This window comes from Periplaneta americana, chromosome 14, assembly GCF_040183065.1.
Source record: "Periplaneta americana isolate PAMFEO1 chromosome 14, P.americana_PAMFEO1_priV1, whole genome shotgun sequence".
NCBI lineage: Eukaryota > Metazoa > Arthropoda > Insecta > Blattodea > Blattidae > Periplaneta > Periplaneta americana.
In genome coordinates, this window is record NC_091130.1 from 160,103,009 (window position 1) to 160,120,397 (window position 17,389).

The following is a 17,389-nucleotide window of genomic DNA, read 5'->3' on the forward strand; positions in this document are numbered from 1 at the left end:
ACACAATAACAACTTGGCATAGAAAGCTTCTTGAGAGAAAACACCACGCGGGAAGAAAGTGACAGAAGCGCAAGTCGACAGAATTCCAACGGAGCCCGTGTAAGTCTGTTCGCCGTGCCAGCGGGGAACTTGCAATTCCAAAGTCAACTATCCATGATGTTCTGCACAAGAGGTTACGTCTGCATGCATACAAGATTCAATTGGTTCAAAAGTTGAAACCAAACGACTTGCCTGCACGATATGATTTCGCTAGTGACATGCTGTTGAAAATGATATCTGCAGAAGGTCGTGTTTAGTGATGAGTCCACCTTCCATGTCTGTGGGACCGTCAACAGGCATAATTGTCGCATCTGGGGATCAGAAAATCCGCATGTAGTGAGGGAACTGGAAAGAGACAGCCCTAAGATTAATGTTTGGTGCAGACTTACACATGAAACTGTGATTGGACCGTTCTTTTTTGTGGAAAACACTATCAATGGAAATGTGTATCTTGATATGCTGCAAAATTACGCCATTCCTCAAATTCCACAGGGATATGTTTTCCAACAAGACGGAGCTCCGCCTCATTATGCATTACATGTTACAGATCACTTGAATGAATGCTTTCCTCAGCGATGGATTGGTCGAGGTGGACCTACAGCATGGCCTCCCAGATCCCCAGACCTAACCCCACTGGACTTTTTTTTGGGGGGGGGGATACATAAAAGACATTGTGTACAAGACTGTAGTGGCAGATTTGGAGGATCTGCATTGGAGAATTGTCGCTGCTTGTGCAACTGTCACTCCAGAGATGTTACGAAACACATGGCAAGAACTTGAATATCGCCTGGACATCTGTCGTGCTACAAGAGGTGCACACATAGAAGTTTATTAGTGGTCATTCGAAACTTTGGAAGTCCCTTTGTCAATTCCCGCAAACAGCATTTTCATCCATCAATTATTTGGTGAGTTATTAAACTTTCTTATTAGTAAATTTTGTCCCGGACACCCTGTATATTTACTTAAAAGTTTCATTATAATATAATTTTTATCCAGCAACAAAATGATGGATTATTTTTTGCGCCACTTTGTGTAAAAAATAAAGTACAAACATTTAAATTGATCATAATTCTACCAACACAGTAGTTCATAGCTAACATTTAAATTTATCATAACTCTACTACACAGTAGTTCATTGCTAACATTTAAATTTATCATAACTCTACTACACAGTAATCCATCACTAACATATAAATTGATCATAACTCTACCAACACAGTAGTTCATCTCCAATTTATCATCATTACTGAATTTAGCCGGTGTTCATGAAAATAGATAAAGAAAGCACCAGCTATTGTTCTGAACTGTGTGTAAGTCTATGAATGTAAAGTAGGTGAAATACACCAAATATTTCATTAGTAAATTAGATCATATTTTTCTTGCTTCTTAGTTTGTAAAGTTTCATTCAAAAATATTGTTATATGAAGACAAGGATAATGAAATATATACAATTCATCTGCATTATAAATAAAGTAGTAAAAGTAACCGCACACAGTAGATGCATGCCTTTTAAAATATCAAACTGACCCGAATCTAGTCCGATGCTGTTTTACATGGTATTATAACTGCTGCCATATGTGATTCCACACAGCAAGGAGAAGCTGGATGACTGAGTAGTAACCAGAAGACAGCTTTAAATTAGTAAGTTCTTTCAGTGTAAGTCGTTGTATTCCATTAAGATGTCTTCACTTTTCCTTGTGGAACATCTGAAAACTTTGGGTATGTCGAATACAATTCTTGCAACTGGTATTTTTTTTATTTTTTTTTATTTTATGGAGTGCAGTAAATCATACAAAAATATATAATATAAACATACAAAAATCTCATAAATGTAGTGTGAAGGATTCCCTGCCAAACCCAACAGATCCACTCTAAGTCTCACATTGGTCATCTTCCACATCTTCCGCCATTTTGCCTTATCCTCGTAAACTTCATCTGCAGAGGCTTCCTGCAAGTGAGAATCAACTTCAACAACGAGGCCAAGTTTGTGAAGTCTACTATGAAACTCTTAGGCTCTTCAAATGATAAAGGAGAGGAAGTCTGTTCCACAGATGCAATCCTCAGGTCCTATTAGAATCTGAGTAGTGTTTACATCTGGGCAGACAGTAAAAGAAGTTCACATCGCTATGTTGTCCTCAGTAGTCTAGCATTACTATGGTAGAAATTGGACCTGAAGTTTGTAGGTTCAAACTTTGCCAAGGGCAATGAATTTTAAATGATAATAAAAACCTAAGCATGCTTCCTCCAAAAGGGAAGTAAAGCTTTCTATTCTGTGTTGTGGATTTGCAGCACATAAAGACCTATGTTCCTGATATAGTGCTCCAGGAAGAATTTGTTTGCCATTTTCTCACCCATGTAAAAATTTGGAGGTAGCATAATACTGAATCATACAAATGACCAAAGTACAAATGGGCTGCTTCCACCTTTCACTCCTAATCTAATCCAATATCGTACTACCATATGAAAAAAAAAAAAAAAAAAAAAAAAAAAAAAAAAAAAAAAAAAAGAGAGAGAGAGAGAGAGAACACAAATCTCTGATCCTAGAACTGTTAACTTTCAAAATCAAATGCAAACAATAAAAAATATATATTAACTTTCTGTAGAGAGGAATATTAATTCACTGTAAAGAGAAACAATAACCTTTTAATAAATACAGTATTGCTGAGCAGAGAATAAGTATATAAACTCCTTATTTGATATTTTAATAAATTGTGACAGGCCAGTGAGACAGAGAATCGAAGTCAACCACTATTAACACTCACAATTTGCAAGTTAGATCGTCCCAGTTTCAGTATATTATGCAATTTTGTTTTCCACAAAATGTAATAAATTCACTAAGCTACCTGGTTTATTATGGCAACAGTCAGATGCACGATTTGACAACCATACCACTGAACAAGAGGGAGGCAGGAAAACTAATAAGGTACTGAACTAGAATGTACTCTGCAACAAATTTAGTTTGCACACAATCTGTGTGGTGATAGAGAATGAAAATGTCGATATGAAAAGCATCATCAAACGAAGAGTCGACTATCAGAAATTGATGTCATCAGTTTCTGATAGATGACTCTTCGTTTGATGATTTGATGATGCTTTTCATTTTGACATTTTCATTCTCTATCACCACACAGGTTGTGTGCAAACTAAATTTGTTGCAGAGTACATTCTAGTTCAGTACCTTTGAGTTTTCCTGCCTCCCTTTTGTTCAATGGTATGGTTGTCAAATTGTGCAGTTTGAACCTACAAACTTCAGGTCCAATTTCTACCATAGTAATGCTAGACTACTGAGGACAACATGTTAAAATGTTATGTTTTATTTAACAATGCTCGCAACTGCAGAGGTTATATCAGCGTCGCCGGATGTGCTGGAATTTTGTCCCGCAGGAGTTATTTTACATGCCAGTAAATCTACTGACATGAGCCTGTCGCATTTAAGCACACTTAAATGCCATCGACCTGGCCTGGGATCGAACCCGCATAGAAGGCCAGCGCTATACCAACTTGCCAACCAGGTAGACTCTGAGGACAACATAGCGATGTGAACTTCTTTTACTGTCTGCCCAGATGTAAACACTACTCAGATTCTAATAGGACCTGAGGATTGCATCTGTGGAACAGACTTCCTCTCCTTTATCATTTGAAGAGCCTAAGAGTTTCATAGTAGACTTCACAAACTTGGCCTCGTTGTTACTTGCTGGAAGCCTCTGCAGATGAAGTTTACGAGGATAAGGCAAAATGGCGGAAGAAGTGGAAGATGACCAATGTGAGACATAGAGTGGATCTGTTAGGTTTGGCAGGGTATCCTTCAACCTACATTTATGAGATTTTTGTAGGTTTATATTATATATTTTTGTATGATTTACTGCACTCCATAAAACATATTAAAAAAAAAAATACCAGTTGCAAGAATTGTATTCGACATTCACTCTCCTCTTTGACCAATGATCCCTGCGATTGTCAACCAAAATAATTATGTACCTACTAACTTTCATAACAGGGATGTTGTGTTTTCAATGAAGGTTTTAGTCAGTTGGCAAACTGAGCTTTGTCAAACAAAGAATTCACCCCAATCGTCAATAATCCTGAAGAGCATTGAATTGTAATTTGGACAAAGAAAGCTAAGACAGTCGTACTGATCTGAAAATCTCGACTCCATTGAGTGGCCCAGTAATGCAATGTGTAAAGAGGAACGTGTAACAAACTTATCCCCTGACTTGAAGGAAAATAATAGGTTTTGTATTTTTTTATCTCCCTGCCTTGCCTTATGTGATCTGGATGTAGGTAGTTCACTGACCCCATTTTCTAAAGTCATGTGATCACGTGGCCTGCAGTCCTTCCACAGATACAGACAGTGCAATGACTAAAACAAAAAAAGGGACAGCTTTAAGGTAATACGTCCTGACGCAGTGTTAATACTAACCTCACTTTCAGAAAATTATTTATGAAATTAGGTTCTTCTTATTTAAATCTGAAGGATCTCACAAAATATTTTAATATACAATGGCCATTTTATGGCTATTTTTTTTTTAATTATATTCCTAACAATACTGAACGTCATGTTTGTTATTTAAACTCTATTTCCTTGAAGTTCAGCAGAAGATATCTCATCAGATTCTGCGACGAGTTCTGTTTAACAATGTTAGTGTTCATTTTAAAGTTTCTGTGTAATAAAAATAGGCTTAATGCAATTCCTCAAAAAATACATGTTATTTTACATTTACTAAAAATGTAAAACGTACGAATCTCAGATAACTTCAAATTGAAAACATGTTTGTATACAATGCCAGTAACAATATGTATTAATATACAAAAATAATTTTAACAACTTATTTTGTGTACAACAGCATGAAAAATATATTTTTTGTTTGGATATTGGCATAAAATCTGAGTTCAGAATAATATGACATATTTTGGCTGTATTATGATGTGAGATTAAGTCGGAAAGTAATGTTCCGAAGTGCAATCCTTTGCGTTGTGGGTACCACTACAGGAAGATGCTGTACTTGTGTAAATAACTTTAACATTAGGAAACGATAATATTGTTCGTCGTCTTTGCACAGCTTGAAGGAACATACTTTCTAACTTCCGACTGCATACATGATTTCACACTTGTGGCTTCAGTGTCATGCACACAGGCAGGTGATCAGTGAGGTTCGTCAGAGCTGACAAGAAACAGTAGCCAATGATCTCTTTTGTTGCGCCCTTATAAAGAATTCTATCTACTCTTCTTCTGCCCCCGTGAGGCAAGGCTTCAACATAGCCTCCTGGCCCCGGATGCACCACAGATGTCATGAGATGCGTGGAGTGCACCTGTTAAAAGAGCAGAACAGTCTTTACAGTGTAGGACACACAGACTGCATCAGCAGCTGATGTATCTATTCTGTAACTCACCAGAACATCTGCATCTAGTACATATAATCTTCGCAAGGAATCATCAACCAGCATTTCTCTGAAACTCTCTGGGTCCACGATGTCAGGCTGGTAGAGCATGCTCTGGCGCAGTTCCGTGCCGATCGCCCACTCCGCATCCTGGCCCGCATCAACGGCGCAAATGTCCCGGTACTCTTGGAACAACGCGTGCTGCTGCACCTCCACGTCACCTACACACGTCAGCATGTAAATGTGCCCAATAAACTTACAATTTATTTCTTTCGACATAATCCACTGTTTTACATAAATTTGGGAGCATTAGACAGAAAAATTAAGTTTCGATAACTAACAATGGAACTAGGGTTGCCATATTTACAAAGTAATAATCCAGGACACTTTACTTTCATCTCTAAAATGTACGAAATTGAAAAGGGACAAAATTACATTAACTTCCTTGCAATAGATGGAGTAATATTACATTAACTTCCTTGCAATAGATGGTGTAATAATACATTAACTTCTTTGCAATAGATGGTGTAATATTACATTAACTTCCTTGCAATAGATGGAGTAATATTACATCAACTTCCTTGCAATAGATGGTGTAATAATACATTAACTTCTTTGCAATAGATGGTGTAATATTACATTAACTTCCTTGCAATAGATGGTGTAATAATACATTAACTTCTTTGCAATAGATGGTGTAATATTACATTAACTTCCTTGCAATAGATGGAGTAATATTACATCAACTTCCTTGCAATAGATGGTGTAATAATACATTAACTTCTTTGCAATAGATGGTGTAATATTACATTAACTTCCTTGCAATAGATGGTGTAATAATACATTAACTTCTTTGCAACAGATGGTGTAATATTACATTAACTTCCTTGCAATAGATGGAGTAATATTACATTAACTTCCTTGCAATAGATGGTGTAATAATACATTAACGTCTTTGCAATAGATGGTGTAATATTAGATTAACTTCCTTGCAATAGATGGTGTAATAATACATTAACTTCTTTGCAATAGATGGTGTAATATTACATTAACTTCCTTGCAATAGATGGAGTAATATTACATTAACTTCCTTACAATAGATGGAGTAATATTACATTAACTTCCTTGCAATAGATGGAGTAATATTACATTAACTTCTTTGCAATAGATGGTGTAATATTACATTAACTTCCTTGCAATAGATGGAGTAATATTACATTAACTTCCTTGCAATAGATGGAGTAATATTACATTAACTTCCTTGCAATAGATGGAGTAATATTACATTAACTTCCTTACAATAGATGGAGTAATATTACATTAACTTCCTTGCAATAGATGGAGTAATATTACATTAACTTCCTTGCAATAGATGGTGTAATATTATATTAACTTCCTTACAATAGATGGAGTAATATTACATCAACTTCCTTGCAATAGATGGTGTAATATTATATTAACTTCCTTACAATAGATGGAGTAATATTACATCAACTTCCTTGCAATAGATGGTGTAATATTATATTAACTTCCTTACAATAGATGGAGTAATATTACATCAACTTTCTTGCAATATATGGTGTAATATTACATTAACTTCCTTGCAATAGATGGAGTAATATTACATCAACTTTCTTGCAATATATGGTGTAATATTACATTAACTTCCTTGCAATAGATGGTGTAATATTACATTAACTTCCTTGCAATAGATGGTGTAATATTATATTAACTTCCTTGCAATAGATGGTGTAATATTTATAAAACAATGTAAGAGCTTACACTCAGTATGGGCAATTAATTTTTTCTATATTTGACTATCTGCTATGTACGCAGTTTGAGGGGGTATTTCGACATGAGCTCATTAGCTGTTCCCTTAATATACCATCAAAACACATCTCTGAGGCATTTTGTACAACGTTTTGAGTACCTGCCAGAACAAAATCAATAATGACAACAAGATATTCAAAAGTTAACAACATATATATGCGTAGGATAACACAATAATAATATCCGCCAGATAGCTCAGTCAGTAAAGCAACTGGGTGTGGTGGGCTTTTCCAGAAAGGTCCCAGGGTGAACTCGTCATCTTTCAATGTGTGCATGGGCTTGACAATTGGAACTGCTGCAGAAACAAACCTGATTTAATTTTAAAACCAACAATCGAAATATTACAAATAGCTTCACCCCTGTTCAAGAATGATGTCCATGCCCATCTCAGCATCAGAATTACACTGTCTGGCCCGCGTCCTCTGTAGCAGAGATCAGTACTGCACAGGCATGGGTCACAGTATGTCAGACACAACAACGAAGTTCCCAGCCATGTCCCGTGAAGAACGAAACTAATTCGAAAAAGTTTAGGCTACTCAAATTAAAAAAAAAAAAAAAACTTTGACATTCTTTGAAATCATTCGTATTTTGCTGAAAATACAATTCATTGCGATAATATCTAGATAGTATTAATCCGTAATAATGAAATTAGTTTTAAACTGATGCAACTGTGATGAAAAGTACTGAAAAAGCAGAAAGAGCATGCTTCTTATTTTTATCATGATTGCAATATTTTCATGTCCCTACTAGTAAGAATGGTAATGGTAATGGTGATGGTGGTGGTGGTGATGATTGCTAGCATTGCCATCACTGTCACAAACCCAACACCGAAACTGAAAATGCAGAAGGTGCTGTATATATCTTACCTGGAGACATATTATCTGCATTGAAGTCACCACAAATGATATCAAAATCAATTACATCAAGGGGATGTGCTGTTTGCTCTTTGAAAAGAGAAACAAATACATTAACATCAGTCAATTGGGACGAGAGAACAGCATCTCTTCCTTGGAAAGCTTGTGTGTGTATATTAGCAATATAGCCAACATGTCGTTCACCAGTATTGTCATAACTCAGAAACACCTGTAATAATAACAATAGGAAGTGAAAGCACCATTAGTACAGTTTGTGAACAGCATTCATATGTGATAAGGCAGTACTGACTGTGCACATGTGTCATTTTTGAATAGATGTTATAGACTAAAATGAGACACATGTACAAATTACTAAAAGCATTAACATTGTGAGTGACTCTGCTTGTGAATATTAACAGGCTGACCTTCTAGCCAAACAGAAATAACAACAATAATGGCCGGTTTGTCCAAGTATTGTTAGACCACTTAACGACTGTTAAACCTTCAACAGTTTGTTAAATACAGTTTTTCCATTTGTTCAACACCAGTTTGGCTTAACAGATTCTTAACCGTTTGTTAATTTTAAATGTAGGATTTCAGGCCGTTAACTCATTTAACAAACAGTTAAACATGGCGGATAACACCACAGCTGTTCAGACAAAAGTTGTGAAAGTAACATGTTATGTTTCTCTTTGAGGAATGTTTATAGTAAGGGCCGGTTTCACCAAGCTTCAGTAAATCAGTCCAAATGAAACATTAACTAGTACTGAACATTAAAATATTTACACGAGTACGTTTATATGTGCGCTGTCTCCCTAGACTTCAAGCCGAGCAGCTATATGTGCCTCGTCGCGCTAATCACGTCATGACTCTTCGATGGAGTAGTCACTAGCGAGTTGGATTGCTATCCCAGGGGCCCATGTTCAATTCTCGGCGATAACTTTTTTTTTTTATTAACGTAACTAATTTTTATACATGTTACCTTTCTTCATTTTTTTAATTTTGTGTACTGGAACGAATTATTTCGCAACTCTGGCTCCACTTGGAGAATTTAAAAAACTCTTGGGAGATCAATTTTCTTCCCGAAATAAAACAAAGATAAACAAACAAATTAAAGAAAAATAAAATAAATACACATGTGGATCTAATACTTCATCCACATGCCACTGGCGTCTATCACTGCCTGGCATTTTCGGGGCATTGAGTCCACCAGATCGCGGAAATAGTTCTGGTCCTTAGCAAAATCTTTCCAGGTAACCAGAACTTGATCCCAGAACTGATCTGGATTTTGAGGTGGGATGTCTCGATATTTGTCAATCCTCCTCTTTTTCATGCTTTTCCGTGAACCGTCTTTGAACGTTTATGGCGGTGTGCACGGGGTGATTATCCTGCTGGAAAATTAAATTTCCATCGGAAAGAAAACGATTATAAATTCCAAGAATCCAGCTCTTTCGCTTCTGTTTTAAAGCCAGTGCAAACATATCTTATCGCTAGCTATAATATAATTCTAATAAATGAAAGTTAATATACCAATTAAGTTTTGTTATGTTTGAATGCACATTATGTATTAATTTACTAATATTTCTTAGGTACCGGTATGTAGTTATAGGCCTAATAATCACTTTCATGTCTTAAAATAAAACTCAGTTGTATGCTACTTAGTTGACTAGTTTCAGCTTTATCTCAGCCGTTTTTATGTTATTCTAACCTACGATCAGTTTCTTCTAAAATTTTGAGTACTGGTACCACAATCTTCGTGACGTGGTATCTTTTGTGAATTTTTGTGTCATTCAAATTTTCAAAATGATAGGTTTTTAAATGGTTAACATTATCTCCATTTGACTCTTAATTTTCGAGCAGATCCAGATATAACAATTCTGCGTCGAAACTTTCCGCATTTTATATTGCAACTAATGAATAATTAAAAATTTAAAGATGGAAATTTCTATCACTAAATTTAATGATAGTTTTACTGGTTCGTTAGGCTAAAGATGCTTGGTGAGATATAAAAATGATTTAATGAACCTGTAAATAAATTAATGAATCATTAAAACCTTAATGAAGCTTTGTGAAACCGGCCATAAGACTGGTAATATATAATTTAAAAGATATTTTGGAATATTAATATAGGGAAGATAATCTTTATAAGTCAACTGATTATCATACTGACACTTATTTCGATGCTGAGCTATTATCCATTTAATATTGAGGAAATGTGCGATCTCAACGTGGCAAGAAATTGAAGTCAGATTTGAATATCCTACAAACAGAAATAGGCCACTTGTTCCAATTCATCAGCTACTATTAACTCTAGATTATATGTTACTGGCTCTTCAACTATAGCCGATGTCAATTTTACTTCAAAATACGCAGTGAGTAAATAATAAAATGTTTCAGCAGCAATTGCTTGTTTAGGACGAAATTACATACAATTTATACATGGACCTGAATTAGAGAATTTTATATGATACGGAATTCTCCTCGGGGTTTTGTGTACAGTTGACTACACACACATTCGTCTAATTATTGTGGTGGTCATAATGCTGAGATTTTTCTAAACAGAAATTCATATTTAGCATTATAAAATATAACCATACTTATAATAATTATTATTATTCAATAGTAGTCAATGCAACTTTCATTTATCAACTCTCTGTACTGTATGAATCATGGCTACTGTAACAGGTTACGATTTTACACATGTTTCATGACTTACTCTACAGTATAGAATTTAAATAATAATATCAGCCAATAAGAAGTTGTCTTATATATGCAAAATCATTACCAACTGCTGTTGAGTAGTTAGAATAGTATTAACAACAGTTAAAGTTAAGTGTTGGTTATTTTAAACAAAATTATGTTGGAAAAATGGAAAACATCTTAACAAAACGTTTAAAATAAACCAGCTGTTAATTTAACATTTGTTAAGCCAAATTAAACATTACTTGGAAAAACTGGCCATAAGAATTAACGAATGTTAATAATGTTAAAATGGATTTGAAGGAGGTGGGATATGATGATGGGGACCGAATTAATCTTGCTCAGGATAGGAACCGATGGCGGGCTTATGCAAGGGCGGTAATGAACCTTCGGGTTTCTTAAAAGCCATTTGTAATAAAATTAAGTATTAACAGAAGAGTAACGGATATTAAAAAAAAAAAAAAAAGATTCACACTAACACTACAAAAAAATCAAGAGAAGGACCAAAAACACTACACAAACATCAATCAATCTCCAGCAGAATGCTAACATGAAGTCCACTGTAGGCTTCAGTTACTCTGACAGGTATCCATTCAGTCTTATGTAAGGACTTCAATTTGCTTCGTTTGGTATTTTTATGGATATGCAGTATAAAAGAATGTGTTCCAGATCTTTTTAATGATTATTAAAGTAGGACTGACAGAATGGTGAAATCAGTCTAAATATAACTGTGACATACTCTGGCTCTTGTTAAAATGTCTGAATATGTCTTGGCAAATGTTTTTACATTTTCAGATCATTTTGTTTCTTTAGTATGACCTATAAAATTCTGCCTCTCAGAAATAAGTAAATAAATAAATACATTATATTACATGAAGGAATGAATACCTACATAAATAAATAACATCATCTTAGGTATCTCTTAGCTACACCCTGTATTACATTAACAAGGAAGGAAGGATTCAGTTTCTTGAAGTGGAAACAGGTTTATGGCCTAATTCCAAGAAGCAGAAGAAGAATAAGAAATACTCTACATCATACCTCGAGTTGAGAAGAGTTTTTGACCATTTCTAATCTCATACTGACGTACCATAATTCCATATGATTGAATGTTTTGTAAAGTAACATAATTCCGAACAATTTAAAACCAGTTAAGTGTACAGCAGAGAGCTGACTCTGCAGCAGCCGATTTTGGTTATTTTTTCAGAAAACTCTTTTGACTGAGCTTCTGTTTTCAGGCTCACATCTCTTATCACTAGCAAACAAACGAAGAAATGTGCAGTCTCAATTGTACTGACTCTGTATGAGTAATGTCTTAGAAAAGGAAGTGTATTTAATGAGTGATAAACTCAAAATAAATGATCATGTGAAGAAGGGGGAGGAATCAAAGGCCAGTTTATCACGTATTCCAGAATGAACAATTAGACGGGAAATGAAAGAAGAACACGAACTTGGAAGTTCTGTTACTTTCAATATAATGCAGTCAAGCTATAATGCAATGGTGAACCAAGTTCCCCAACAACCACTTTATATCAGGCTCCTACTGTGGAACTGGAGTGTGTGAAGATTCTAAAGTGAAGGTCTGAACAGTTTGCGTGTATCTCTAAGTAAAGTTATGATAACCATTATCAACCTACACTGAGGACGAGAAGTAGGCCTAGCCACAAGGGCGAGGTGATTCTCAGGGACACGTGGTAAGGGAACAGTCTGTACAGAATGGACATGCATGTTTTATTAAACAAAACTAACCTTTATACAAAGCACTCCTTGCGAAGTATATTTTGCATGCTTGGTTCGAAATGTGAAGATATTAAAATCAATGTCAAGAACAGGTTTCTTGCTTGCAAAAAATAATCCACTCCCTGAAAAAAAGAAATTATAAAGTGAAGTACATGCTTCTGATGTCACACAAGACAAGCCACATTGCACGCACGCACGCACGCACACACAAACAACAATTAAAGTAGAACAGAACACAGAGTAGTAATAAGCATATATCTGTACATAGTGTAAATACAAAAACATAGATTTAGGTAAGACAGAATAGGATTTATTAAGAAGTAAAATCTAAATTGTATAAAGTATAAACCTTACTGAACTTGGGTATTCTAAACAAACAGCGGTATAATACTAGCTTATATGGTAATTAGTAAACAATCAGGTAGAGCTAAAAAAACACTCGCGCACGCACACACACAAATCCATATGGATGATGAAATGGAAGGGGGCGCCAAGAGAAGGGAAGAAAAGGGCTTCATTATTTATTAAAGTGTAACTCCTAGAGAGTGGCGGATTGCAGCATGTCACTCAGATATGAGTGTAGGAGGGACTCTACAGGTTCGTCAGTTGTGGTGGAAACAACTAGGCTCTAGAGGTAGGCTCCCCGAAATTAAGTACCTGGTCACTGGTGCTTCAGGTTGGGGGTTTGTGCATGGGGCCAACTTTCCCATCACAGCAAAAAAAAAAAAAACATACACTGTTGTTAAAAGGCCCAAGAGAGAGAAGCCAGATGGATGATCTAGACCACGAATAGTGCTGAGGAAAAAAAAAAAAAAAAAAACTAAAAGTGGAAGGTCAAGCAATCCAGGAGAAATACCTACTGAAATTGATAAAGTTTGGTTCTATTAAATTACATGAAAGACTAAGAAGACTACTGGAAAAATGTTTGAATGGAGAGAATGGCACCGACAGGAAAGAAAGACATGTTCAGATTATAGAGGTATCATGGTAACCAGTACATTGAGCCAACTTTATGGCAGAAGGTAAAGGTATCCCCGTCACATGCCATGAAGGCACTTGGAGGTAGAGCCCCATGCTTTCTTGACCTCAGCATTAGAATGAGGTGGTGTGGTCGGCACCATGCTGACCACCTTTTACTCCCAGGAAAGACCTGGTATTCAATTTTATAGGAGACTGAGTGAACCTTGGGGCTGTTCTGGAAGTTTGGCAACGAGAAAATCCCATCCCCACTCGGGATCGAACCCCAACCTTCTGAGCTACCCGACTGCCTCTGGAAGAAGAATATAACCAAATGGAAATTGAAGAACAATCAGGTTTTAGAGCAGGAAGATCAAGAATAGATAATTGTTTCGTATAAATCAATTACTGGTAATAGAAAAATCAATACAACATGTAAAAAGCATACGACAGTGTTCCAGTTGTAAACTTTACTTCGGAATGTGGTAATTAATGAACGGATTATCCAAGCTATAAAAAATGCATACAAGCATTCAGAAAACCAAAAATTAAAATAGGAAAACAAAAATTGTCTAATAAATGTCCAATCACCAAAGGATTACATCAAGGTTGTTGCATATCACCAACTTTATTTAAAATTTATATACATGAAGCATTGCAAGTTTGGAGAAGAAAATGTTCACAGAGAGATATACAAGCTTCAGATAGATTTATTTACACTCTTCATTGCTAGAGTGACCAGACGTCCTCTTTTTTAGGCCTTTGTCTGGGCGGATTTTTAAAAAATCAAGAAATGTCCTCCTTTTTGTAACTTGTATGCCTGATATTTTGAAATAACTGAGTTGACATCTTTTATAAGTAATCTGCCAAGTAGGTGGCAGCAGCATCGACGGAATAGCCTATATCTTGTTTACTCTTTCTTGTTATGGTCGTTGCTCAGAGGTACGTAGCTAGTAAATCAAGAGATTGAGGTGCGAATGAGAATCTTAGGTATTTTGTGTCCTCTTTAATAATTATAATTCCCATGACTTTCAATTGTAGCTAACTGTAAAATCATTATTATTAAGTTTTTTCATAATTATTTTGTAATAAAATAGATATTAACATACTTTTAAGTTTGATATAAGCCTAAATCTGTAGGCCTACTGTAAATATTTTGTAATAAATAGATATTGACGTAATTTAAAGTATTAAATGTAGGTTTAAACCTAAATCTAAGTATACATATTTTTTGTCCTCTTTTTTCGAACAATGTCCTCCTTTTTGAAGCTTTGTGTCCTCTTTTTTATTGATGTGAATCTGGTCACCCTATTCATTGCGCTGATCATAGCTCAGTATCAGGAAGATATGGAGTACCTATATGGTCAGGAAATTAATAGACGAATGTAATACGTGGGGAATAATGGTAAATAATAATAAATCAAAATATTTATTAATTGGAGACACAAACATACAAAATTTGGAAACTGAAGAACAAATAATTATAAGGCATTATGACAAAATAAAATAACTCAGGAGTAAAAATAAATAAAATTAAAATTATGATGAGACCGAACATAGGAATAATCAAAGTAAATTTACTATATAAACTTCAACTGGTTTCTAAACATTATAGCCTCTATCTCATAGTCAGTCTGGATTCAGACAAAACCAAAGCACAAGTGAAAATGTAATACTACTACGCCAAGACATCAAGGATGCTTTCAATAAGAGGGAAGACACACTAGCTGTGTTTATTGACTTCAAGTCAGCCTACGACACAATATGGAGAAACAAATTGATTGAGAAACTACAATTAATAGGAGTAAAGGATAACATGTTGAAATGGATAACTCAATTTCTCTCTCAGAGATTCTGTGCCACAAAATATAATACCTGTATCTCAAAATATCAACAAACACATAAAGGCCTCCCACAAGGAGCTGTACTGAGTACGACTCTCTTCAACATATATATTAATGATCTCCCAACCGCAGTACAAACATCAGAAGTCAAAATTGCACTATTTGCCAACGATTTAGTTATTTGGATATCAGAAAACTGAAAAAAATTGTCTATACTCAAAGAAAGAACCGAAGTGACTCTCAGAAAAGTCTATGAATGGTGTTCAAGAAACCTTATGACAATCAATTTGGAGAAAACTAACTATGATTTCACAATTGAATCGGTCGGAGCTAAAAGGAACTAAATCAAAATATGCAGTTTTGAGTTATGCAACAATTTGAACAACGGATGTCATGCACATCGGACCAGCAATGTCGGAAGAGAAATTAAACGAGATTGGTGAAAGATCGAAGAACTTGCGAGAGTGACTGCAAATTTCATAAAAAGATGTCAAATGTGTGTTGCAGTAATTAAATGGAGGACATTTTGAGCAACGAATATGAGCTTGGTAAATACTGTAATTTTTAAGCATAACGTAACAGTAGGATTGTGCCGGAGACGCGCGCGTGTTCCCCATGGTAACCAACACATTGATAGCTGGGCCGGATCAGGACGAAAACCCGAGCGTCCCCAACTAACCTCACTTACAACAGCAAAATTCATACTCGACTAGTGTTTGATTTTATCCACTAGAAAGTTCCAAATTTACGGAAATTTTAGTTGCACACTTACCTAACATGCACAAGTTCTTGCTGAAAGAGTAGTCTCCAACATCGTATATGAAATATGGAAATTCTTTCTTCAGATGTTCAATTAATGTCAATGCATAAGCACGTTCCCACACTTCTTGCAAACACAGAAAATCTAGACATGGAAATTCCGACAGAACGCTATCGTACTTGCTCTTTATCTCGAGGCAATCACCATTTAGCAAATTACAAAGAGGCTTTCCCGTGTGTTTGAGAATTCTTTCAGCTATTTGAGAAGTTCGTACATATGAGCACTTGTTGTTATTGAGTCTAGCTACAACTTCTGGTGCCAACAACACGTTTATAGATGCCAACGTATATATTCCTGACTCATTTTCACGATTCCCAAAATTTTCTAGCGGATTTTCATTGAAGTACAAGTAAGTATATTTCTCTTGATCAATACATGTACATAACAGTATCCAAATTATTATTCCCAATACTCCAAACGGCAATAACAGTAGCACTACTATTAAGTACAAAGGTCCAAACAAGAAATAATCGACAAGTTTATGCTGAGGATGATGTTTCTCATAAATAGTTGAAATGTAGCATGAAACAAAATGACTAAATGCTGTAAGCCATGGGTTCATGAGCAGGAAAGATAATTGATCACACCATTTTGCTATGTCACTGCAATATCTATTTGAAACATACATTTTTCAGTAGCCTGTGTAGAAAGTTTTGTCTATATCAGGCACTCATACAACAAAAATATCACTTCTTTATCTTTCGTGATGTCACCAGTACACAGCTTGTACCTATTGCATGTATTCAAGTAAATTAAGAACACAGCAGGTTATGAAACGATATAGAAAATATATATTTGTAGAAATTTGTGACTTGACTTTATAAAAACAAAGTTATGTAGGCTAGTCAATATTAATATTTCATTGGCACTGTGATGTTCAATTTTATATTGTTGCCGAGAAATTACAGGCAGTGAAATGCTGATATTAATATAAATGAATCAAAATAGAGTACAACAGCGATTTTCGGAATGTTTCACTTAAAAATTAAAGAATACTGATCACATACGCACAAACAGCTCCGACCGATGCATTACAAATCACCCACGTTTTCCAACGTATTTATGCGTCTTCTTTAAGACATACCACAATAACAATTGAAATCACACTATATTATTTATCATTATTAAAGTATATGTACCACACTATTTGATTCTTTATTCAAGAAATTATAAGACACTTAATAATAAAACAGTGAAGCAATTTGCAATATAAACTAAATACCTAA

The 17,389-nt window shown here is 35.2% G+C and overlaps 1 protein-coding gene across 2 annotated transcripts; it reads right to left on the bottom strand.

The window, feature by feature from the left end:
* Positions 1 to 2,564: 2,564 nt before the first annotated feature.
* Positions 2,565 to 17,304, bottom strand: LOC138713951 (sphingomyelin phosphodiesterase 3-like). 2 transcript variants are annotated; one of them, XM_069846525.1, is made up of 5 exons: positions 16,116 to 17,304; positions 12,552 to 12,664; positions 8,115 to 8,331; positions 5,431 to 5,639; positions 2,565 to 5,349 (listed from the first exon to the last, which is right to left on the bottom strand). In XM_069846525.1, exons 1-5 carry the CDS (start codon positions 16,789 to 16,791, stop codon positions 5,143 to 5,145), a joined length of 1,422 nt encoding a protein of 473 aa, XP_069702626.1. In that variant the 5' UTR covers positions 16,792 to 17,304; the 3' UTR covers positions 2,565 to 5,142. The 2 variants fall into 2 exon arrangements, with proteins under 2 accessions (XP_069702626.1, XP_069702627.1); XM_069846526.1 differs by having other exon boundaries at positions 17,171 to 17,283.
* Between the last annotated feature and the right edge of the window lie 85 nt (positions 17,305 to 17,389).